The 25,381-nt window shown below is 49.5% G+C and overlaps 1 protein-coding gene across 2 annotated transcripts in view; it reads left to right on the forward strand.

The window, feature by feature from the left end:
* The window catches only part of SLIT3 (slit guidance ligand 3), a 596,992-nt gene that overhangs the window by 523,133 nt on the left and 48,478 nt on the right, over nucleotides 1–25,381 (forward strand). For both annotated transcript variants that reach the window (XM_058677430.1, XM_058677431.1), the window contains 7 exons: nucleotides 2,423–2,566; nucleotides 3,769–3,912; nucleotides 6,314–6,477; nucleotides 7,454–7,586; nucleotides 17,061–17,129; nucleotides 18,730–18,801; nucleotides 19,335–19,406. In XM_058677430.1, coding sequence (XP_058533413.1) covers nucleotides 2,423–2,566; nucleotides 3,769–3,912; nucleotides 6,314–6,477; nucleotides 7,454–7,586; nucleotides 17,061–17,129; nucleotides 18,730–18,801; nucleotides 19,335–19,406 — 798 coding nt within the window. The remainder of the gene's footprint in view (nucleotides 1–2,422; nucleotides 2,567–3,768; nucleotides 3,913–6,313; nucleotides 6,478–7,453; nucleotides 7,587–17,060; nucleotides 17,130–18,729; nucleotides 18,802–19,334; nucleotides 19,407–25,381) is intronic.

Below are 25,381 nucleotides of genomic sequence, written 5' to 3' on the forward strand. Positions count from 1 at the left end.
AGCCAGGTGGGGCTTCCAAGGCTTGGTCAAGGCCAGAGCTGTGAGGAGCCAGTGTCCCTGCACGTGGATCTGCAGAGACAGAGACAGAAAGATGGCCCCTTGCAGGCTCCAGGTTCAGTTTTCTGGGCTTTGCTGGCATCTGGGTATCTTCGAGAAGCTCCTGTTCTGACATGCTAGAAGGATTATAAATCCTGCCATGCTCATCAGCTTGTTTGTGCAACCCCAAGCTATACTCTGTTCCCCAGCCCCTGCCACAGCCCATGCAGTAAGCAGTGTTCTGATGGATGTGGAGAGAGTAGCAGCCAGTTCTGGAAAATTCTCTCTCCTCTTTTTATTTTTTTTTTTTCTTAACTCTCCTGTTTTCCATTCCCCACCATCACCCTGGGGAAATAAAGTTTGCAAGCTTTACAGTAAAGCAGTACCAATTTTGCTCATTTAAAGAAACAGATGTCAGGAAATGAGCGCCCTCCCACTTTTACGGCTGCCTTAGCCTCTCCTCCAATGTCTGATTTGAAGGTAACCTGCAGTCTCTCTGGTGCACTACCTTCAGTCCTGTGTTCCCAGCACTGGCCACTGAGTTTAGGGAGAGCCACGCAGGAAGCAGAAAATCTAGCTCAGACCCTGCAGGGTCTCTCCGGCCCAGGAGAGGGGTTTGGTGGGACAGGCATTTGCCCCTGTGTTACTGGGAGGACAGGGAGGGAAAAAAGAGGACAGAAACATCACAAGTAGATGCTGTAAGAGGGGACTGAGGCACCATTTGCTACCTTCACATGTCTGCAGGTGGGCGAGCAGTGTGCGTGTAAGTGGACCCTCAGGCTCCGTCTTGTCATCTGCTCCCTGCAGGTGATTTTGCCCTGTAGAACAGGCCAGAACTGTATAAGGTATAGAGCTTGGGGAAAACAGAAGGACAAAGGACTTGATGGCTAGGCCTCAGTCTTCCCAGCACAAAGAGGGGACACACAGCCCATCTCTGTGAATATGCAGGTTCGCACAGCTTCAGCGAGCTCAGGGAATCTGCAGGCTCTGCCTCCACCTGCGCTCCCCTCCTGATCCAGGATGGCGGGTCCTGAGCCAGGCTGGGAAGCGGAACTCTTCCCTCGACCGCTGCAAGCAATGTCACCCTCCACTCCATCCACCTGGCCAGGGCTGTTTTTTAAGTCTGGCTGTCGGAATGAACCCTGTAGGCCCTGTCCCCCAAGCTCATAGCACTGAGGGATGTACAGGAAGTGCCTGCTGTTTCCCTCTCCAGTGTGCCTAGGGTGGTATCAGCATCGGGCACAGGAGGGAAGGGTCTGCTGGCACAGCTTAGGACAGAATCAAAGTGGCAGCCCTGAGGACTTGGCAGGACTGAAGGCACACTGGGGGAGGAGTTATAGCACAGCAGACGAAGCCATCAGTTGGACACCTGTATCCCATACTGGCATGCTAGTTCAAGTCCTCATTTCTCTGCTTCTAACCCAGATTTCTGGGAATATACCTGGGGAGGCAACAGATGATAGCCAAGTACTTGGGTCCCTGCTATGCAAGTGGTAGACCCAGATGGAGTTTCAGGGTCCTGGCTTCAACCCAGCCCAGCCTTAGCTGCTGCAACCATTTGGAGAGTGAACCAGTCGATGGAAGCTATCTCTCCCATTTCTTTCTTTCGCTCATTCACTGCCACTCTGCCTTTTAAGAAAATCAATACAGTTTTTATATGCAGTCTAATCTTCTGCAAAGCAGTCATACAAGGAAATATCCACAGCCCCAGTAAGGAATTCACTTAGGACACACACACTTTAAGAAACACTTTTTAAGTGCCAGAGCCTGGCTTCCAATTCTGGTTCTCTCAGCTGTGTGAGTGTGAACAAGTTACTTAATCTCTCTCACCCCCAGACCTCTGACTCCTAAGACAAGATAAATCTGTCTTGTGGGCACTGATGTGAGGTTTGACTGTCATGAAATCAGATCCCTCCTGTGGGGCCAAGTGTGCTGAAAGTACTTCCTAAGTGGTGACTAAAAGGTGTGCTCCACTCTTAGGGACTCAGGGGAAAAGCTGGAGGTCCCACGAGTTTCCTACTGCCACAGGAGGGGAGCCTACTCCTTGATGCCCCACCCTCCTTCGTTTCAGCATTCCTGCTATGGGAGAATGTTTGGTGTTAGACCCATCAGCCTGGGACCACTGTGTTAAATCTACCAGCAGCCCAGGGCATGAAAGAGACAATTACATGGAAAAATTGCCAAGTCTCATGAAATCTGCTTCAGTGCTAAGGGCCTGGGTCCCCACAGCCAGGGAAAGGGGCTAAAGACCAAACATCAGGAGTCCACAATTGAGTCTCTCTCCTGCCTCAACAGCACCACCACCCAGGCCTTAACCCACCAGATCCCCTCCCTGCACCCCAGCCCTCTGCTCTCCATGATTCTCCCCCGTTCTGTCTTCTCTTAGAAACCTGAGCAACAATAAGATCAAGGAGATGCGGGAGGGCACCTTTGACGGAGCAGCCGGCGTGCAGGAGCTGCTACTGACAGCCAACCAGCTGGAGAACGTGCATGGGCGCATGTTCCGAGGCCTCACCGGCCTCAAAACCTTGTGAGTGCAGCGGGCCGAGGCCCAAGGAAGGAGGGAGGATAGAGGAATCTGAGAAAGACGGGGAGGACTGGCAGGGACTGGGTTGGACAGCTCGGTGCTGTCTTGGCCTGCGGAGTTCCTGCTGTGGTCAAGGTCATCCAACATTTCTCAGCCTTTCCTGGGAAAGAATTCAGCGTGCCGAATACCTCCTAATGGAAACACCTACACAGATCTACACAACAAATTCATTCACTTGACTATGTACATTTAAGAGTTGTACTAGAACTTGCTGCAAGAAGCAAATACACATATTTTTCCATAAGCCATGACATTTTTAAAATTTTATGGAAAACAAAATTGAATGATAAGTTTATTTGGGTACCAAAAAAATTGAAATTCATGCATATGTGAAAACGGTCTTCAGAAAGGTCATCACTGTGTGTACTATGAAAAAAACCTTGAGTTGATTTAAACATTTTTTACAACGAAATAAGTTTACATTTTAATTCCTTTTTTTTCCATTACATTTTTGAAGTATCCTCATACACATGGTTGTAAGAAAGACACATACCGTGCAGAGTGCCTGGGTTGGAGTCCTGGCTCCACTTCCAAATCCAGCTTCCTGCCAGTGCCCACCCTGGGAAGCAGCCAATGATGGCTCCAGTGGCTGGAGCCCTTCCAGCAACATGGAAGATCCAGATTGAGTTTTGGCCTCCTGGCTTCAATCTGGTCCAACCTTGGCAATTAGGAAGTAAACTAGTGGATGGGTAAGTGAGCACTCTCTCTCTCTCTCTGTTTCTCTACCTTTCAGATTTTCAAATGACACAAAAAACAAGCAGCATGAAAACATACATATAAAGCAGAGAGACAGAAGCATACACAGAGAATTCGACGTCCACAGACTTCTTGATTCTGCTTCTACTCCCAGATATACACACGCACATCATCATCATCATACAGTGTGCATATGTACATATATATACACATGATACATTCATATTCAATGAAGAAAACATGCACAAATAAGAGTGTACACACAAGTTTACAGGGAGTCCCAGCAAAGACCCAGGCCTTGCTGCCACAGGACAAAGCTGAGAAAATGGACAGCCTGGGCTCAGAGTGAGCAAAAGCATTCCCCCTACACACGTGTGCACAAACACACACCACTGGGGCACTGTCTGCCTAATGCCTGTGCTTCTGTGCCCCCATGCCTCTCCCTGCAGGATGCTGCGCAGTAACTTGATCAGCTGTGTGAGCAACGACACCTTTGCTGGCCTGAGCTCCGTGAGGCTGCTGTCCCTCTATGACAACCGTATCACCACCATCATGCCCGGGGCCTTCACCACGCTGGTCTCTCTGTCCACCATGTAAGTTCTGGACCCACTGACTGCTCAGGTGGGACTCAGCTTCTGCAGACTTGGCCCATCTCAGCTCCTTGTTGCCTTGAGCCAAGACCATCCATGCCTTCATTTGGTTGATAAGCACCTGTTGGGCTCCCTATGTGTGCCAGGCAGCGTGTAAATGTCAGGGTTGCACAGTCCTTGCTCCTCCAGCCCAGGGCTCACTGAATCAAGAATTTGCACATGAAAGAGGCCCATGGTGCTGTGAAAACCCTTGGTGATCTTCTTGAGAAGCTCTCAAGCTATCTTCAGGCAAGTGAGTGAGAGGTAGCTTATTAAATAAAGTGGCAAGTGCATATTTGTCGACATAGAGAGTGCGTGCAAAGACCCTGTGGTTATAGCAGTGTAAATGTGCAGCACTGTGCAAAGTCCAACATGGACATAGCACTCCTTGTGATGGGATAAGGCCAAGCTAGAGAGGACGCCAGGGCCAGGCTATCAGACCGTGATGAGCTGTTAGGGGTTTCACCCAAAGCATTACAAACACTGAAACTTGTAAGTAGATCAGCAACATGGTTAGCTAGAGGTTTAAAAAGATAGTGATTGCTTCAATGTCATCAGAAATAGAATAGAAATCCAGCTGTCTGGACTGCTGAGCGAGCTCACCTACTTGGGTTGTTCATTGTACTGTAAGGAAGCCTGGACGGACTAACCATCAAGACTCCAGGGCCAGAGTTCCTGGGTTCACACCCTGGACTCACCTCTGGCTCACCGGATGACCTTGGAGTCCTTCATGCATTTTCGCTGCAGTGTTCGTTGCTGCCTGGTCCACCTCCAAGGTCTGTGATGAGGCTTGGATGTGGTACGATGTGTGAAGCACACGGCGAGAGCAACTATGGATGGACTCAGCACAAGGCCATTTTATGGTTGTGCGTGGTGTTTGCATGTGGCTTGGTTATTGTCCCATCTCTTGCCTTCCCCAAAGGCCCTTGGGAAGAAGGGAAGAAAGGCCATTGCTGCATCTCCTGTGGCTGCCCATTGCTAACCTTCCTATCTGACGGCTCCTTGCCTCAAAGTGAAGCCAAAGCAATTCCTTCATGATTCTTCTCCCTCGCAGCCAGCACCTAGGCCTCCCCCTGTGCTTGCCCAGTTGGAACTTTGTACCACTTGTTCCTGCTGCATGAAACGCTCTTCCTCCCAGTCTCTGTGGCCTCTGCTCTTGGCCCAGGTGTCACCTGCCCCTCCAGGGTCCCCCTAACCCTATTCTCCCACTGGCACTTGCCACTCCCTGGAGTTGTCTGTAATGTACTTGTTCGCTCGTCCTCTAATTTCCAGAAGGCCATGGGTACTGGTTGCTTAGTCCCCAGCACTGTCCTTCATGTTCACATCTATGTTGGCAACACAAGCAGGTGCTCAATTTATAGTTCTAAAGAACTGAGTTGAATGAATGCATGACATCTACACGCAGGAATGATGGGTTAAAAACTCACATTGGTGGGTTGGTTCATTTTAGCCCACGTTGAATCCCACCCCTCTTAGGGGACTCTGTGCTGGGAATCCGGAGACAGACAGAAGATGTCAAGATGGATGGAGGCAGAAAGCATAAAGGGAACCCACCGTGGCATGAGGAGCTTGCATGTCAGCACAAGATTCAGCCCCGGTAGAGCCGCCTCCTATGCCTGTCCCTGCTGTGTCACCACCCAGCCACACCAGGGCCATCAGTCTCTGGGACACCTCCTGAAACTGGACAGGAGCAGTGATGGTTCATGTACTTGGCTTCTATAGAAGATTGGCCCTGAACTTCAGCCATGCCCAGCCCTGGCCGTTGCAGGCATTTGGGGAGTGACTGTTGGCAGGGGGGAGGGGAGGTTGTGTTGTGCATGCCAGTAAAGAAAAGGATTGTGTTTGTCACACCCTCCTCTTACCTCAGTTTAGCAATTTTGCCCAGAGATACATGCCGAGTGCAGGTGGTGACTCTGTGCTAAGATTCTAGAGACCCGGAGGGAAACAGAACTCGTTTCTACCGCCACAGATTGCAGAGGCCAACACACAGGGCAAATGTCAAAAAGGCGCTGACATCCAAGGCCACACACTCCACTGGGTGCCGCGAGAGAACAGCAGGGAGCTAGGAGGGGGCAGCCGAGGGCTCACTGTCCCAAAGTGCGTGGAGGGACTCAGCGGAGGAGGCCTCGTATCCACGGGTGAGGACCACAGACTGAGAAGGAACCTGCCAATCAAACTACAAAGAAACTGCAGTCCTGGCAGGAGGAGCAGCATGTGGGAGGCCTGGGAGGACCAGAGGGTGTCTGCAGATCACAGTAAGCTAGGGCCTGGCAGGGAGCCTGGAGAGGACTGAGGGGGCAGAGCCAGGAGCATTCCCCGCAATAGCCTGTAGAGGCCACTTCAGAGAGGACCCTTCTCCTCCCAGAAACCTCCTGTCCAACCCCTTCAACTGCAACTGCCACCTGGCCTGGCTCGGCAAGTGGTTGAGGAAGAGGCGGATCGTCAGTGGGAACCCCCGGTGCCAGAAACCCTTCTTCCTAAAGGAGATTCCCATCCAGGACGTGGCCATCCAGGACTTCACATGCGAAGGTGAGATAGCAGAGGGGAGGGGAAAAGAGAGGGGAATCCCGGGAGAGAACAGCCAGGCAGGTGCCTGAGCCCAGAGTCCCCACTGCCCCCTGAGCAGGCAGCGGGGCTGCCTGGGCGCTCCGCAGCTGTGCTGCTCCTGTGCTCAGAAACCTGCCACATCAAAACAAGACACCTGTCGACTAAAACAAACCACTACCATCCTGGCAAACACAGAGATACCTTTGGCATGCCAGTGTATCTTTGCCAGCATTAAAATGGGGGGCAGCTTAGGTGGGTGGCACCCTTGTGCAGTACACAATGTGTGTAACTGCATGGGCACTCTGGGCCTCAATCTTTCCTGCCTACCTCATGATGGGGCTTCAACAACAAAAGCCCCGTCACTGGGCTCTGGGAGTGTAAACAGGGAAGATCCAAAGAAGTCTGTCTCAGGATCTCAGAGGACATGGATGTTTGGGGACACCAACTCAAGCCAACATAGCGCTTTACTAGTTCAGCTGGAGACTGAATTAGTCAAACTGCCAAACAGACTGGTTTGCAGAGCAACTGAGGTTGAGCTACAAGAGGAACTGGAGATATACCCACCACCCCAAAGGGACAATGCAGTGGTGGGAAGGGGTGAAGAGGAAAGGAAAGAGAAGAACGGGGCTGTGCCCCGGCCCTGAGCAAGCCTCATCAGCTTGGCTTATTCCAGTAGGCTGAGCAGTAGCCTCCTTTCTGTCTGTGACTCTGGCTACTCAAGTCTTGCCCCATGTCTTTGATAGTCTTCATTTTATGTCACAGCATGTGGCCCCAGGCATGTACCCCTCTTCCCTTTCCAACTGCGGGAAGACCAGCAGGTTCTCTTTCCTGGCTCTGGTTCAAAAAATAAGAACTTGCGTTTTGCCAGGACATCCGACCTTGCCCACTGCCAATCCCCCACCCCCCAGGAGTGATGTCTGTCTCCCTCCACATTCACCCTCTGTGGGGCATTCCACAGGCAACGACGAGAGCAGCTGCCAGCTGAGCCCACGCTGCCCGGAGCAGTGCACCTGCATGGAGACAGTGGTACGATGCAGCAACAGGGGGCTCCATACCCTCCCCAAAGGCATGCCCAAGGATGTCACCGAGCTGTAAGTGTCCCACCCCTTTGAGTGGCCAATAATTGTACTACCCCCAGCTTCCTCTGGGCAGACACTGAGCAAGCTGATGTGTGGCCTTTGCAATGGGCTCAGGGAGGGAGCAAGAAACACAGCTTCCCCAAGACCACTTCCCAGCTGGGGAGGTGAATATGATCCTGCTGCCCTCTAAAGATGCTCCAGGCTGCAGGTGGCAGGTACACTATGCACTGGGGGTTAGGGTTGAGTCCTGCTGCCTTGCACATCAGGGTTATTTCAAGCAGAGCTGCCAGATTAAAAAACCAAATGCAGTTTCTTGACTGAGAAGAAGTAGAGGCAAAGTTACCAGCACTTCTGCAAAGAACAGGGTGCTGGAATCGGTTACAAGATTCACGCTGTGCCATCAGGCCACAATGTGCTCCAGCCAGGAGAGGAGTTCTCCTCCACGCAGCACTCTGCAAGAGCTCGGCCACCCTCGTCTCTCTGTCTCCTCTCCGCTCTGTATTCCTGGGTACGTCAGGCTAGACTGAGTCCTTATCAGCTCAGTCCGCCTCACCTTTTCTCGCTGCAAGAGGACTGCAAGGCCACCTGCTCTCTAGGGCTGGAGGAACTTTCAGAGGAGGAAGGTTTGCTTGTTCAAGTCTCAGGCAGGTTCAGCCAGCAAGCTGGATGGGCGGGCTAGTCCTTATCCCGGGAGTCCTTCGACCACTTACAGCCTATGTTTCTAAACTTCGCACATTTCAGAAGCAGCAAGGGCGTGGAGCCTGTATGTGGGAATTATCACTGACACCTGCCATATTTGAAAGCAATGGTGATATTTTGTTTAAAAACACTTTATTATTTCCATGTACAAATCACAACTATGTTTCTACTACCTGCTTGTACCAAAATCCTAATATGAAAACTAACAACCCAAAAGAGACTTCACTGGGAAAGCTGTTTTTAATGTTTTTGTAAATCTGTCCTGTCTGGCTTTGCAGAAGACAGCTGAGCTGGATTTTGCTGTCTACTGCATAGTCACTCGGGGGAAAGGGGTGCCGGCCTGATCTATTGCTTGGGGTGGGGGGATAGGAAGCAAATCACAGGCGTGTGGCTGGAAAATGGAGGACTGTTTCTGGCCTTCTCAAAGAGCTGTATGTTGGTAACACAACCCTACCCAGCTGTTGTTGTGGTACAGCAAGTTGAGCCACAACTACAGCGTCGGCATCCCATGTGAGAACATGGATTCAAGTTCCACTTGCTCCGTTTCCAGTCCAGCTCATTGCTAATGCCCCTGAGAGAGTAACGGAAGGTGGCCCGAGTGCTTGGATCCTTGTCATCCGTGTGTGAGACTAGAATATATTCCTGGCTCCTGGCTTCAGCCTGGCATAGCCCTAGCTGTTATAGCTGTTTGGAGAGTGAAACGACAAAATAGATTTGTTTTTCCTTTTCTTTCTGTCACTCTGCCTTGCCAATAAAGAAAGAAACATCTTAAAAACAAACAAAAAAGTCTTAAAAAAAAAAAAAACCACCCAACCCACCCATGGGGCATTGTGCAGTCTGCAGAAATATCCATGAAATGATGTCCTCAATTCTGCGAAAGCAGAGGTCCATCTTGTATGTTAAACAGAAAACTTTCTCACAGCCATGAACTTGTAACATCACCCACTGGCCACTTGGCGAATATTGGCTCACCAATATGCAGATTTTCCAGCTGTTGAGTACCTCATCATTTAGTATCAGAAATGTCACAGCGTTGGTCTCACCACTGGCCTCAGCAGCTGCGTCTGTGAGTGACAGGCAGCAGTCACACTCAAAGCTTTGATTCTCCCTCTGGAAGCTCACATTTTCTCATTGGCAATGACCTTTGTCCATAGCTTTCTCTGGAGGCGACAGGCTCACTCTGCTCATTTCCAATAAATTATCTCGAAAATGCCTATGCCTGAATAGCCAGTTTGCTGGTCATTCTTCTTAGTAAAAATAGTATTTTGTGAAGGGAAGTGGCGAAGCCCAGCTGGCTCCGTATGCAGCTGAGCTCGCCAGCGCCTTTCCTCAAGGCACGCGGCGCACTAGATGTGCATACTTGCTGTTTTGTCACGCCGAATGTTGGAGAAATGTGAGCTCAGGAGTTAATATATCATTGTTCTTGCTTCCTCAAGGGCATTCTTAAATGAAACTGAGGGTTTTTTTTTCCATTTGTTTCTTTGAGGCAGACACCCCTCCACACACACACACACACACACACACACACCCCCTCAGAGGGAGAGAGAGGGAGAGAGTGATCACTCTACCCCATCTGCTAACTCACTCCCCAAAGTGAGCCCTAGGCAGGGCTGAAGTCAGAAGCTGGAAATGCAGTCCTGGTTTCCCTGGTGCTTGGCAGGGACCCAACCACTTGGGTCATCCTGCTGCCTCCCAGCGTCTGCCACAGCAGGAAGCTGCAATCAGGAACCAGGGTGACGGAGAGACCAGACAGGGATGTGGGTGTCTTAACCAGGAGGCGGAATGCTTCTTGGGGGATTTGTTTCTATGCTAGAAATTGTAGAGAGGTGTGCAATATAGTGACTGCCAATATCATTTGCATCAGTGCCCCTACTGTGTGCTGAGCTGTTAGGAGTTTACCCTCCACTGGTTGTTCTTAAAATGTTTGATTGATTGATTGATTGATTGATTAATCTTGAGAGGCAGAGAGACAAGAGAGGGAGAAAGAGAAATCTCCCATCTGCTGGTTCACTCCACAAATGTCTGCACTGGCTTGGATTAGCCAGGCCAAAGCCAAGAACCCAGAACTTCATCTAGGTCTCACATATGGGTGGCAGAGGCCCAAGCACTTGGGTCATATTCTGTCTTCATTAGACACATTTGCAGTTGACTGGCTTGGAAACAGAGTGGCCAGGACTAAAAGCCAGTATTGTGTTAGGGGTTATCAACATTTCTAGTAAGTTTTAACTCACTGTGCCACAGCACCAGCTCCCCTACACTGATCTTTGATCGGTGCCAGTGCAAGCATCAACCTAGTACAAAAGGAAAGCAATGTCTTAGCTCAAAGATAATTCTGGTCTCATAAGCCCCTGAAATAGTCATGGAGATATTAGGTGCCCGTGGATGACCCTCTGAGAATCAGGATACACTCCACACTGGAAGCAAGCACCACAGGGACACCTGCTGTCTGCCAATGTCAGGCTCCTGAATTAGAGGCCAAGGCTTCATGCTTCCATAAAGCAGAGATGTGGCAGAGGAACGGCTTAGCTCCCAAAGTCACAGGCGCATACGCCCCATGTCTTCAGAAAGCACAGTTATTGCCATGCAGAGGTTTTTTTATACTTGCACATGCATTATTGCCCATGAAGAACTGAAATCTAAAACTCTGTTTGCTTCCATTGGAGCATGCTTGCAGACAGCAACTCTTCCCATGCTAGAGGCAAACTTTGCAAGCTTCTGTCTTCGCAGGGCTCTGGGAGAGAATGAGGACCCGGTTGGAGGGCCTCAGAGTCCTCCCTCTGGTTCAGGTGCTAGAACACTTGATACCGGACCCGGCCTAAGGCTCTTGCTCATGGATTTGTCACTAAGATCCAAGGAGAGGAGAGGAACGGGTGACAAGAAGTAGTAGTTTATGTCAGGATGTGAAGTCTGAGAATATGTGATGTAGGTTGACAGTGTGCGCCTGAGTGCCCAGATGTGCATGAGTGTGGCAAGAGGTGAGGCAAGTGTGCATTCGCTGCAGGAGACGGAGTGCCCAGCCTGCCTTGGCTGACTGCAAGGGATGAGTTGGTAGATAAAAGACTTAGTCCAGAGAGGAGCACAGTGGCGCATTCTGCTCATCTATAGTTTTGTCATTATTTTCCACGATTCAGCTTTGTAGCTTATACGGGTTCTTCCCTAAGCATAATGGTCCCCAGTTGGGAATTTTCATTTTTTTAAGTGATAGGATTTCACTCTTTTTTATGGCTGAGTATTATTCCATAGAGTAGCTATGGCACTGTTTCTTTATGATTCATCCATTGATGAGCATCTGGGTTGTTTCCCTGTGTTCGCTATTGTGCTGCTATAAATATGAGGGTGCAGGTTGCTCTCTAATATGCAGATTTTATTTCATTTGGATATATTCCCAGGAGTGGGATAGCTGAATGATATGGTAGATCAGTCCTCAGCCATCTGAGCAGCCTTCATAGTGACTTCCATAGTGGCTGCTCTGGTCTACACTCCCACCAGCTGTGGAGTAGAATGCCTTTCCCTTCACGTCCTCACCAGCAGTTGTTGTTGTTTCTTGTGTGCCATTCTTACTGAAGTTAGGTAGAACCTCAATATGATTTTTATTTGTATTTCCTAACTCATCTGCAGTTTAATTGGGGGGGTGGGCACCCATGCGGGAGAAAGGGCAGAGCCATGAAGCAAGTGGCAAACAGGAGGGAGTGGCACAGGCAGGCTGTGCCCTGGAACAGGGAGGAATCCTGGAAGCTCTGCCAATGCCATGCTTGAAGAAAGCAAAGGAAAACGTCCTCTCTACCCTGCACAACCCATAGCTGCTGCTTATGGAGCTTGTGCTGTGTGCCGGGTGCTGCACCAGCTACATCCGCCAGGTGATCTCATTTCACCCTGCCAACATCACTTCAAAGCAGGTTGCATTCACCCCATTTTTGCGGATCCATCAGCTGAGGCCTAGGAAGGCTGAAGGAGTGAAGGTCATAGCCAACAAGCAGCAGAGCCCAGGTTCAAGCCCAGGTTGCCTGCAGTGACACAGGGAACCCGGGGCCCCCATGATGCAGGTGCCTGTTGCTTATTATGGCCAGGTCGACAGCTGGGCCTTATCCAACTATGCCAGCTGCTGCCCAAGAAGAGGCTGCCGCTATGCAGACACCCCCAACGCCGAGTGGGCTTTCCAGAGCTTCAAATAGAGTGACTGTCCACTGCCCCTCTCTGACACTAGGGGAGAGACTGGAATGTGCCTGTTAGCTTCAGGGCAGTGATCCTGCCTTGGGAGAGCAGGCCAGCTCTGGGCACAGCCACGTGGAGGAGGCCTGGTGCCACCCTCGACCCAGAGAGGGCCTCAGCAGATGACTTCAGGAGAGGACACTTGGGGCCATAGCAGGCAGTCACAGCCATCTGTGGGAGGGACAGGGAGGCCAGGCACCAGCCATGAGCCAGGAGAGCTCCCTTCACTCATTCCAGTGCTCATGGAGCTTACATGCCAGACACAGTCGGCAGAGTTGGGAGTACAGCAACCAAAGTGACAGATGGGTTCCCTGGAATCAGAAATGTCAGATCAGAGAGAAAGACAGTGAACTAACTCACCAGTGGAGAGTGGAGTTTTCTGGGAAAAAAAATGTAGAGGTGAAAGCGAAAGAAAGTACACATTTGTGAAGACCCCCCCCCCCCCAGGTGACAAGAGCTTGCATTCTAGAAAGCAGGTAGGCCTGGGTGTGAAACAAACAGAATGAGAAAGGGTGGTGTGTGCTGAGAGCTTGGGGCAGCATCTATAAGCATTATAGGCTGAAATCAGAAAATAAGTTTATTTTCCCTGCAAAAAAAAAAAGGTGTCGAAGACCTTGTAGGTTTTTTTTTCAATAATACATGTTTTCCATGAACTTTTTTACAAACCCTTCCAATGTGTATATATGTGTACATATATGTATGCATAGTCACGTACTAGGACCCCACCGATACCAAAATCTACAGGTGCTCAAGTCTCTTATAAAATGGTGCAAGATTAACATAGAAACTAGGCACAGCCTCCAGTATACTTTAAAACAAGCTAGATTATGACGCAAGTGCTGTGCAGGTAGTTGTTACTGTGTACTGTCAAGAGGATAATGACAGGGAGCAGTCTGTACCTATCCAGTATAGACAATTTTTTCCAAATATTTCTGAGCCACAGTTGGTTGAATTTATAGCTACAGAACTCATAATGCTGAGGGGCCCATCTAGGTGCCTGTCTTGAAAGTTCATAGGAAATATGTATTAACAAAAAAAACATGCATTTCAAAATGTATTGCACCAAAATAAATCGATAATTCCATTTTTTCATGAACTTTTTCAAATACCCTTCTCTATTCCAAATGTGTTGAGCACTACCTGGTGTTTTAGGCACAGGTCAAGGCCTACCCATAAAGACCCATTTACTCTGCTCTGTCATGGGAAGGTGATCATTATGAGCCCCATTCTACAGATGAGGAAATACAAGCTCAGAGAGCCTGATCACCCAGCCCCAGGTCACACTACTATCAGGCAGTGGTCCAGAAGTGATCCTCTAACTCTTCAGTGACCCTCCCCTCACTCCTGGCCTCCAGGGCTCTCCTGGAGGGTGACTGCCTACCCCTCTCTCCCATTCCACTGAGCCAAGAGTTCTTTGTGGGGCGTTATCCATTCAGTAAGCTCCATGTGGGTTTTCATGCAGGGTGGCTACACGTGCACGGTGTGCCAGTATGCCAGGCTGAAACAGAGCATTTGAATGCAGGTCAGCACAAAAGGTTGACCTGCTAGAAATGCTCGGTACTTCTAAGGTTTGGGGGTACAAAAGGGCAGGCTTCTGAAAGAGTCCCTTGGGGGCCCCCGGGCTACCAACTACAGAGAATTTTGGAGTTCAGAGTTTTCATCAAGAGCTTCCTACAAAGAGAGCTTTGCCACACAGCCGCATCTGCATTTCTGAAGGGGAACCTTTTGATTGCACATCTTCCGAGAGTGGGGATGCCAAGTCGCCAGGGACATTCTGTACTCAGAGCAGCGCCCGCTCTCTTTCACACTGCCAAATGCGGCTCCACCTGTGGAGCCCTGGGGTTTCATCAAACCCATGATGCATTCTGAGCATCTGCTGTTGCCAGGCACTGGCTGGGAAGACAGAGACGAGCATGCCCAGTGTGACTCCGTTGATGTGAATCACAGAATCACACTGCAGACATCCAGGGGAGGGTTAGATCTGTGAAGGAAAATATATTCAGAAGTGTTGGGAAACTGTAGCATCACCAGTGGGTATGGGAGCTGATGTCTGGGAAGTGTTGCCAGTGCTCAGATTCAAGCATCTGCAGGAATCACCCAGGTTGGAGAAGGAGAGACACACACTAAGTCGCCACCCACAAAGGGTCCTGGATCCTACAAGAAAGGGTGAGGTCAGTGGAGTTGGAACCAGAGCCCAAGGGAGAGTTTGGTGTAGGTGTAATCAGAGGGGAGCAGGTGCATAATGGTTAATTTTGTATCTGGCTTGGCTAAGCTGCGGTGCCCATTGTTTGGCCAAGTACCTAGTCCAATTGTTGATGTGGAGATGCTTTGTAGATACAGTTGACATCTACAGTAAGTTGACCCTTTAAGTGACAAAAAAAAAAGTGTAACATGAAGGGCAGCCTTTTCTAATCTGTGGAGGACCTTACAAAGAGGAAAAACATTCCCCAAAGAAGGAATTTGTATCATGATGATGACAGAAACCCTGCTTGAGTTTCCAGCCTATCCGCCTGTCCTATAGACTTTATTCTGCCAGCCCCCTAGCTGTGTACCCAATTCTGCAAAGATAAAATTCCTCCCAAGATGAAAGGAAGATGTCGAAGGACATAAATCCTAGCAACTTAGAACCTAATTGGCTTTCTTTTCCTTACTCTAGAACAAGGCAGCACTTCATTCCATAAAGTATAATAATGGTTCCCAACAGGCTTTGCACAAGAGGTTGGTGTTATACAAGGAAATAGAATGAGAGCAGAAACTAAAAACTCCCTGTCCTGGAAGAGAAGTCTGGGCTGACCAATCAGCTCCTGAACTTTGGCCTCTCTGAAGTCTCCACAAAATGTCTGCCAGCCGAGCTCCTGAAGTTTCACTGAGGTCACAGCCCACTGCAGTGGAACTCCACCCCAGAGAAGGCTGGCGAGTTGGTGTGGGTCTTGTCAGGACTCTTCTTCTCATTGTCACTTACTTGCCTGAAGGCACACAGAAGGCCCTGCTGAGGCCCCCTCCAAATGTGTTCACCACAGGCCTTCAGTACATCACCCCTCTCAGCAAGCTGACCAGAGGTTGGGCTGTGTTATTTTACTTTTCATCTTGGATGCCTCAAGTTTGCTAAAGTATTGTAGCAGATGGAATCCATGGAAGGAGGAGAATGGACAGCCTGGAAGAGTACAGCAAGCCACCATCAGTCTGAGCTCCACTCGCTCCATGGAGGCTGAACCCCCCTCTTCATCCTGCTCTTGTAGCCAGCTCCTGCCTCTGAGTGTTCCCTGAAGGCACACTGCCTACAGAACACATCCAACAGGTGTGCATGCCAGGGTCTGTCCTCTCAAGCTTTACCTGCACAGAGCCTGGGATCCTGACACACCTCCTGCTGGAGCCTCCCTGTTCCACCCAGATAGCTGAAAGGAAGCCCCCTATGGTTGCTCTTTCCTGCCACCGGTTGGAGAGATGGAGAGGCAGGCCCAGTACTTAACCAGTGCCAGTGTCCACTGCCTTTCAGTCAGGGAAAGAAGGAAGGGAAATTCAGGCAAGACAGTCCTGAAGCACTGTGTAGCACCTGCCAGCTGCACCTGCGTGAGTCAGCGCTTGTCACTGCGCTTTGAATAAAATGATTCCCAACACCTCAGCGTGATCAGCCTAGTGTCCCACCATCCTCCCTGACCCATGTGACTGCAGGCTTTGTCAACATTTGCTCAACAACTCTCTCTCTGGACTCTCCTTGCTATATCCAGGACTTCTCCCGATTCACCTATCAGTTGTCTTTCAAACATCTCTTCCTCCACTATGTCTTTCTACAGTGAACCCCTTGGCATTCCTCACCTTAGCACTTCGCTGGCTCCCTCCAAAACACAGACCAGAGTTTCTCATTTACATCCCTTTCATGTGTTACATTACTCACACCCCTTCCTTTCCCATCCCCTAATAAATTTCCAGTTGCCCCAAATCAGGCATTATGTCTGTCTTATTCACGTGTGTAAATATCAGCTGGCACATTGCAGGTGCTCAGTAAAGATGTGTGCCTGAATAAATAAATGCATTTCTTTGGCACTTTTACCTGAGGGCAAGGTCCAAGTGGGATCCAGTTCATCTTCAGTTCTACCTCCAGCACCTTGTGTGTAATCCTTGGCCCATAGTGCTTGCCTGCCAAAGAAGCAAGGACCAAAAAAGACACTTGGCCTGCTTGCTAAGTGTCCAAATGCATATCAAGTGATGCTCAACTTTGAAATAGGGTACTACAGTTGTTACTCAGTTCTCTGGCCACTGTTGTGGTAAAGTAGAAGCTGTGAAGATCATGGTATAAGTGCAGCAAGAAGATCTGGATTCAAGTCCTGGTTCAACCACTGGCTTGCTGTGTGAGCATTTGTACGTATTCCAATGTCTTTGAACTTCTGCTTCCATGGCTGCAAGATCCTACCCCACAAGATTGTGAGAGCTGGGCATAGAGTGGATGCTTTATTGAGTGTACAATTGTTTTTGAAAATCTAATGATGGACAATTTTAAACAAGAGCCCTGGTCTGAGAAAGTGTTCATGTGTGCAGGGCCTCTCTTCCAGGTATTGTCACTCTGTACTTCTATTTCAGGTACCTGGAAGGAAACCACTTAACATCTGTGCCCAAAGAGCTGTCTGCCCTCCGACACCTGACGCTGATGTAAGACGCGTTGGGTGGGAAATTTATTTTTCTGTCCTGGGAAGGGCCTTCAAGAAGTTAACATGAAGGGTGAGAGAGAAAGGGGCTGCATTCTCCATGATTGCAGCATGAGGAGGAGCGGACCTGTCTAATGGGTCCAAGACTCACCCATTGCGACCTCCAGGCCAAAGTGCGTAGAGCCTGGCTGTGTGGGTCATCAATACCAGATTCCCTCTGGGCATCGAGCAAGGAGGCCCCTGTCCAGAGTCCCAAGCCACCTCAGTCTCCCCTTCTTGTCAGCTGTAGTCCCCTGAAAATATCAGTGGGAGCTTCTTCCTCCTCTAGTTGCCTACAAAATGTCCTAAGTGGATAATCTGAACTGAAGATCCTTCTGGAGGTAGTTGCCACTTGCTGCGAGTTTGCCTATATCCAAGAGAGCCCCTTAATGAGAAGCAGGGCTACAGGACCCAGAAAATCAGGCAAGCCATGAGCTTTGGCTTGCCGCTGCCTAGCAGTGTTTAATAACTCTCTGGGCAAGTGGTCATTGAAAGAAGCCCATGTCTGTTTGAGTGGCGGGGAAGCAATCCAAAGGGGAAAAAAGGAATGGTTCAGAAGAAAGGGGCATCGCCCTTGGGAGAGGAAGAGCCCTGCTGAGGAAGGGAGGATGACACCTGTCTAGGGACTAGGATCCTGGAACTTCTCATAGCCACCATGTAGAAGGGAACCAAGAACTTGGGGCCAACTGTTCCCATCATTCTCAGCTGTGGGAGCACCAACCTGGACATTATCTGGTGTTCAGCAGCGCTTCTGGCCACCCCAACTGAATGCCCATAACATTCTCCCCAGCGTGGACAGCCAGTGATGTCTCCAGATACTGCCACAGGTCACTGGGAGAGCAAAAGTGCCACCCCACAAGTTGAGAAACACTTTTCTAGAGCAATGCTTCACAAGTCAGCATAATGTGAACTGCAAGTGTCTTTTGCATTTTTAACACTGACACTCAAGTCTAGTGTTTTTGTGGTGAAATTAGATTATCTGAGTGTAGGACCCAGGCAGCCAGTATTTCAGGATCCCTCTGGTGATTCTACTGTATGAAGGATGCTGCCAGTACTCTAGATATTTCCAGAAACTACTTGCCCACCAAGTTCATTCTTCTTAAGAAAGAGCTTGGTAGAATGTAATAAAAAGGGAATGCCAGAAGAAGAGAATGAGGAATATTGAAAGGAAAATTGATTAGGGAAGGGAGGTCTCATTAAAATGAGACATTGTTATCGTATTATTATGTTTTGTTGCTCAAATAAAATGAATAGACATATAGTTGAATGATTGAATAGCTGAATAAATAAATGAATAGCGTAATGAATGAATGACAGTTGCTTAAATGATTACGTAAGTACTCGAATGGAAAAATGAATGAGTGGATGGATGAGTGAATTGTTGGGTGAAGAGAGGAGTGGATAGGAGAGTGGGGTTTTGAATGGTGGGTGGATGAAGGGTGCTGGTAGGAGGCAGAGGATGTGAATGGGTGGGCAGGTGAATGGCAGGCGGGCATGTGGTCATTGAGATGGCCATCATAGGCCACTAACAGTAAAGCCTGCCTCTTCTGTGTTTCTCTCCCTAGTGACCTCAGCAACAACAGCATCAGTATGCTGACCAACTACACCTTCAGTAACATGTCTCACCTCTCCACTCTGTGAGTATCTTGCCCATGAACCTGACAGTACATGGCTTTCCCTGGGTCTCCTCAGGTCTGGGTTCTCTGCTCTAATGAGGCTTGGACTGGTAGCCGTCCCATATAGGTTAGAGTTAGGGCTCTGCTGCCTGCCTGGGCAGCCTTGAAAGAAGGCTCTGTTTGGAGTGTTGTTTCCTCCTGGGAAAGAAGGGGTGGGGCGCCTCCACAACTACATTTTGTTTAGACCTTTTATTGCCCGTTAGCTTTGCACCCTGTAGGCAGTCACCACTGCACAGTCAAGGTGGGTAATGGAAAAGCTGGTAAGGAGCCAGCCTGCTGTGGGGCTGGCAGGGGAGTTGGGAAGATGCAGCCAGTAAGCTTCTTGAAGGGTAGGAGATGCTGTCTTCCCTTTGCTCATAGGATGCTTGTGCTGATGTGTAAAAATTGGGAAACTAAAGAAACCATGGGCTTGGCCAGGGTGCCATGTAAATGCTGTTCCCAGGAGTAGCTGGGAATGGGAGCAGCCAGGAGCTCATGTGTCTCTCCTTCTACAGGATCCTGAGCTACAACCGGCTGCGCTGCATCCCCATCCATGCCTTCAATGGGCTGCGGTCTCTCCGAGTGCTGTGAGTAGTGTTCCCACCTCCTGCCATGACCTTAACCAGTCCAGGGGAGCAGCAGGAAGTTACCTAAGGCCCCTCCTACTTCCCCTTGCTTAAAGCCATCCACCCCTAACATATCTCCCCACTTTGCTGCCTGAGAAAGAGCAGGCTGACCCCTAGCCACCTGTGGAACCCGGAGCAAATGGCTTCACCCTCTCCCTCACTTGGTGCCTCTTTCTGTGTCACATGACATCAGTAGCTTCCTCCATGGTGTGTGTTAGGACAGGTGATTATAGCCTGCCCTCGGGGAGTGAGCATGGTGTGTAGCACAAAGCAGCACCCTGATGATTCCCCTGTGCACCGTTGTCCCCTCTGACTTCAGAGGGGCGATGCAACACTGTAACAGCTGTGTGACAACTAAGCCTGTGCACCAGAGATCCCAGGATGAGACCCCAGGCAAGGCCCACTGCAGCTCTCCCACAGCGACAAGTTAGCAATGATGCAAATGACTCATGGTGTCTTTAAAAATAATCATAATAAGGTCTTAATCAGCTGCAAATATCAGAAGGTTTCAGAACTTAGGAAATACTAATTTACACAGCCTCTTGGGAACTGGAGATATATAGTTGTACCAGGGTCTGCCTCTGCCATCCCGCACTGCTGAGCAGCCCTGCCCCTTTGGGCTCGGTTTTGAAGTCTGCAACCTCCATACCTGCATGGTCCACGTGAGACAGATGAGCTCCACGCAAAGGGTAGATGGCTGTGAGTTCCTCCTGCTTTAATTTTTTTTATCTTTTACCCTTTAATTTTTAAAATTTTTTGCATTTATTACAAAGGTGAGGGGTTACAGGTCCATGTGGGCCTCTGATTACAATTAGGATGGAGAGGGTGGGGAGGTGAGCTAATGCTTCCGTTTTCCCTCCTGTATCCACAAGGAGGTGGCGGGGGTAGAGGAGGGAAGTATGCCACTCCTCACTGTCACACCATATCAGTGCACATGGAGGAGAAGGTCCATTTGAGTCCCAGATGTAGGGAAGAATATTCCAAGGATGTTTCTTGATTGACTGTTTTGAGAGGTTGTTGGCTTTGTTATACTGGCAGTGTGAAATTCTGTTGGCTGTCCTTGCCTACCTCAGTGTGCTCACAAACCTAAGTGCCTGCTGTAGAGCCTGACCTGGAGTGTTGTTCAACCTGTCCTTTCTGTCTTTTGATAAGATACTCAAAGTCTTCTGTTGGTTAGATGAGCTGGCTGTCTTGTCTTTCGTGTTCATCTAGGTATGCTCTCCACTCTTGCATGATGGTTACAACTGAGGTGGCCCAGTCCTACAACATGTACTCTGGCACTGGACCACATACACCTATGTGATTCTCCCTGCGTTCACAGTGGTCTAGTTGAGGAGTCCCCAAGAAATCTCACCTGGGAGGCCTTTCTTTTCTTTTTTTTTAATTCTTTTTTTTATGATGATGATGTTTACACAGTTGATCAGGGTGAGAAGGGTCAAGGATCAGGTGAAAGTGGACAAGACCATCATTTACACATTTTTCTCCTCTTCTTCCTGTATCTGGGGGAGGGGAGGATACAATAGGAGAGACCACGTCCAGTTTTCCCAGTACCTAATGTCATCCAAGGGTCCCTGTTGTGGAGCATGTTCCAAGGGTTCCACTCAAATGGTTTTGATAGTTTTGAGATGCTGTTGATATCACTGCTCCAAGGATGAATAAATCCTTCGAAGGTCAATTGGTTGAAGTAGTCCACCTAGTCTCCATTCGCCCAAAAATTTGCTATCAGGTTTCAATGTGGTAGTTGATCAATTTGTTCTGCCGTCTTCCTCTGCAAACCAATGGTGCTGCAGCCCAGCCCAACCCTACCCACCATACACTCAACCCTCATGTACACCAAGGGAGCTGCAGCCCATCAGAGAGGTATCCACAGCCTCCTCACTGGATCCTCTCCAGGCCCCAGATTTTGCACTCTCCAGGTAGCTCTGCAATCTAGCTCGACAGGGCTTCCTCAGTCCCAGCACTTGCTATCCGATGCTGCAGCAAAGCCCAACCTACTCTTACTCTGGCTTATAAGCCTGTAGCAGTGGAAACAATTGGTTAGCCCAGCCTGGCTATCCCCCTAACCCAGTTATCATTGTAGATCAACAGGTGTTGTAGCCCTGCCCAGCCTGGTTTGCCCCTGGTCACAGCTCCCACACTTACTAGCAGGAGCAGTGACCCAGCAGGGAAGACCCTACTACTCTCCTACTGGATTTTCACACCTATCCCTATCTTGCATGTGCTGCTGGGTACTACGGCCCAATCTGGCATGGCCTATTTCACCTCGGCATTTGCCAGCAGGTGCTGTAGCCTGGCCCAGCCTGCTCTGCCCCTGTTCCAGCTCACTCTGGTGGGTGCCGCTACCCAATCCAGAACATTCAGCACCCTGTTCTGGCCCAAGTGTGAACTGGCTGGTGATACAAGCAGATGCAGCCTGACCTGCACCCCATCCTGATTAGGATGTCTTTAGACCTTCTCCTGTGTGGCAGCTAGTGCAGGGTTGGGCTTACTCTGCCTGTTGCACCAGCCAATGCATGTATCAGTGGGTGCAACTGCTTAGTCCATCCTGCCCCCAGCCCTGGCTCTCATATGAGTCAGTGGATGCTGTATCCTATTCCAGCCCAGCCTGCCCCCAGGCCCAACCCTCTTATGAATCAGTGGGTGCTGCAGCCTAGTCATGGCAACCCCAAGAAATCCTTATTTGGCCCACTCCCAGCCCTAGTTGCACGTGCTGGAGGGTGCCACGGCCAGTCCACCTGCTCTCCCCAGGACTTGGCCCTCTCTTCATGGTATGCCTTTTCATCCATAAAATCAAATAATGGTGGCCTTACCTCACCAAGTCTTAAATGGGAATATAAAGCAGTTAGCCCTGTAAATACTTGATATTCCTTTCTTGTTACTATTATCACATCATAGCATGCTGTATCATGAAAGCACCCCTTTGCTATCCCACAACTAGAGGCTCAGTTGTCATGCAATTTTTGTGCCTTCCCATCTTGTACCTATTTGATTGGCAAAAACAGCTCTTTTGATTCGTTCACTTGAATGTCACCCATGTTTGCTTTCCCTGTGAGATCTGAGACGCAAACAACCATGCTCCCAAACCTGTCGACATGTCCCCTCTCTGGCTTGTGATTGCCCTAACAGTCATCCTATTGGCACTTTTCATGGCAGCTCCTTCAGCTAACTCTTTTCCAGTAGTACAGTGAGATAGAGAAGATGCCCATTTGAAAGATGAGGAAGCTGAGGCCCAGTGAGTGACATAACTGGCCAAGATGCAACAGTCAAGAGGTGAGTGTCCAGCCTGCTGACTCAGAGCCCCGGCACTTTTCCCAGGGCTTGGTAGTAGTCAGCACACAGCACCCAATGGCGCTGGGCCACCCCACAGGCTCTAGACCGCTGTGATTTATTGAGGCCCACAAAATACCAGTGTCAGCGACAACTCCCGCCACATGTCATCTGTGCTGTTATTAAAAATCAATTGTCTGGGGGGCAAAGAAGTGCCTGAGCTGACAGCGTGCAATCTGTTATTGTCACTTATTTATTATCTACCTTCTCCGGGGAGTTGGAGAATGGAAACATCAGCAGAGGCATTTCCCTGTCTCCAGCGGAACGCCACGGGACAGGGGCTTGGCTCCTTGGCCAGGGCTGAAAGCAGGCCGGCTCCCCTTCAATCCCCCCCTCTTGCCTCCCCTCCCAAGCAGGTAGTTCTGGGCAGGGGTTTGCACTTGGGTTAGGTGTGGGAGGGTAGAAGGTAGAGTGAGGGTGGGCCTGGCCAATTCTCAGGGTATCTGTGTGTGTGTGTGTATGTATTTGTAATTAAAGCAGTTCTGTCTAGAACAATTCAACATGCAAGAGGAAGGGAGAGGAAGTGTTTGCCTGTTCGTTGGTCTGTTTAGCGAGGTTTGGGGATGGAGCAAACACCACCAGCTCATCCAGGGATTTTGCTTCCTAGGTGTTACTACTGTCACTCATGCATCGACGCACACATAGCCAGACAACGTAGTGGGCCTAGAGCCTTGCTTTAACAATGAGTGGGTGTTTAGCATCATCTTTTTATAAACGTAAGATTTCCTGGATGAAAAAGCATCTAAGAACCCTTCAGCCCAACCATCTGCCTCAGTGAGGAGCCAACTGTTTTCCCAGTAAGGGCCAATTCGAGGACCATAACGTTTATGAGCTATATTTCTTTTATGGTATTTGTATCCTTTCTCCCATTAATTGCACATGTAGGAATTTATGCTAAAGAATAACCCAAAAGGAGGGGTGGATTCTGTGCATGAAGATCTTTGCGGTCCTGTTATTTTCAGCCTAATTTTAAAAATGCCCTCCAAAGGCTGCAGTGGGGAAATATTTAAGGAAAGCATCAAGTCACAATTCAGTGAGGTGCAAATGTTAACAGAGGTGAAGAGGACCATGGGATGGCATGTAGCACACAGCATGTACAGGGAGAAACAAACCCAACTTGTGCATATGTCATGTAACAGTCTATAAATGTGTATGTGTAAAGAATGGCTGTGAGGAAACCAGTGGAAACAATCAGTGGTAACTAGCTCTTCGTACAAAATCATGTCTGCGATAGATGAAGGCGAAGTTGAAGGTGAGTGAAGCCATAAATACAGGTTAGGGAATTAGAGGAAAAAGGATCTTTGAGGGAAGTAAGGATTGCTGTTTTGTGCCACAGCATTCGTGCATTTGTATCTTCTTTCGCTGTTTCTGAAGGGCTTTGATTTTTCTGATGATAGTTCCAGAAATGACCAGAGTTCCAAGGTTTGCTAGGGGTGAGGGGATGAACACAGACAGAGGCTCACAGGGGGCCTGGAGAGGAGGGAGAGGGGACGGACACTGCTGGGGCGTGCGCAGGGGAGGGTGTTGGCTAGTAGACGTGAGTTGGTTTCGGAGAACATGACAGGAGAGGGCTCTGGGATCCCAGAGGGGCAACAGCCAACTCTATAGATAACCACATTAGAGCGTTCTTGTCCTTCCTCGGGAATCTGTGCTTTCCTTCATCCTTGGCCCACGTGGAGTCGCATGCCTGGTGTGTGGCCCTCGTGTCGCTCCCTAGCCCTGCCACAGGAGAGGCCCCAGGAATCACTGAGCAGGGGGCAGGCAGTCTTCAGCAGCTACTGCTGAGGGAGCATATATGATGGCCCTTGGTCATCACACACTTGGCTCCCAGTCCTTAATGGATTGTGCTTGCGTCCTAGTGCCTGTTCATCCTGGCTCTCCCAGCTGCACACCTTCTCCCTCCGATCTCCCTGCAGAGGGTTCTGTCCTTTCACTTGATTACCTTCTGAGACCAACAGCTCCCTCCCTCCCCAAGCAACACCATTCCACACTTGTGGGAAAATTGTGGTGAAACAAAAGTGACTTACTGGGAATTCCGAAGTGTGCTCCAGGCTTAGCCTTTGAACTCTCTGAAGTAGAAATAAATACATCAAAGTTGATCTGTAGAATTTGGAAAATGCAGAGGGTCTCACTTCTCGGCCTTTTGGCTAAGACCAAGTGAAAATGAAGAGGGTTATCTGAGACCTTTTCTTGTCCACACCTCCCATGTAGGACAAAGAAAGGCGTTCCAAAGGTTTAATGACTTCTTCATCATTGTTCTCTCTGCCCTCCCTGAGTGCCTGTAGTAGGTGTGCTGAACTAGAGGGGCATCAACAAAAAATGAATGAGACATGATTGTTGCCCTCCGGGAGCTCTTGGTCTAGAAGGGTAGACAGACAAGTAAGCAAGCAACCATGGTCGGGGGTGAGTGTTTCCTGGCTGCCACATCCACCCACTTCTCTGGCCTCGTTTAGAAATGTGATTTCACATCCTGTGTCCTTTGGGATCCAAACCAGGAGTGACCACCCACAGTGCAGGCAGATTTCTTTAGAGATGCCCTGGTAAGTTACAGCCTTGTGACCCTGCAGTTTATAGAGATGGGAGTGGGCCTTGCAAGTGTCCCAGTGCCC

Source organism: Ochotona princeps, chromosome 19 (assembly GCF_030435755.1).
Source record: "Ochotona princeps isolate mOchPri1 chromosome 19, mOchPri1.hap1, whole genome shotgun sequence".
Taxonomy (NCBI): domain Eukaryota; kingdom Metazoa; phylum Chordata; class Mammalia; order Lagomorpha; family Ochotonidae; genus Ochotona; species Ochotona princeps.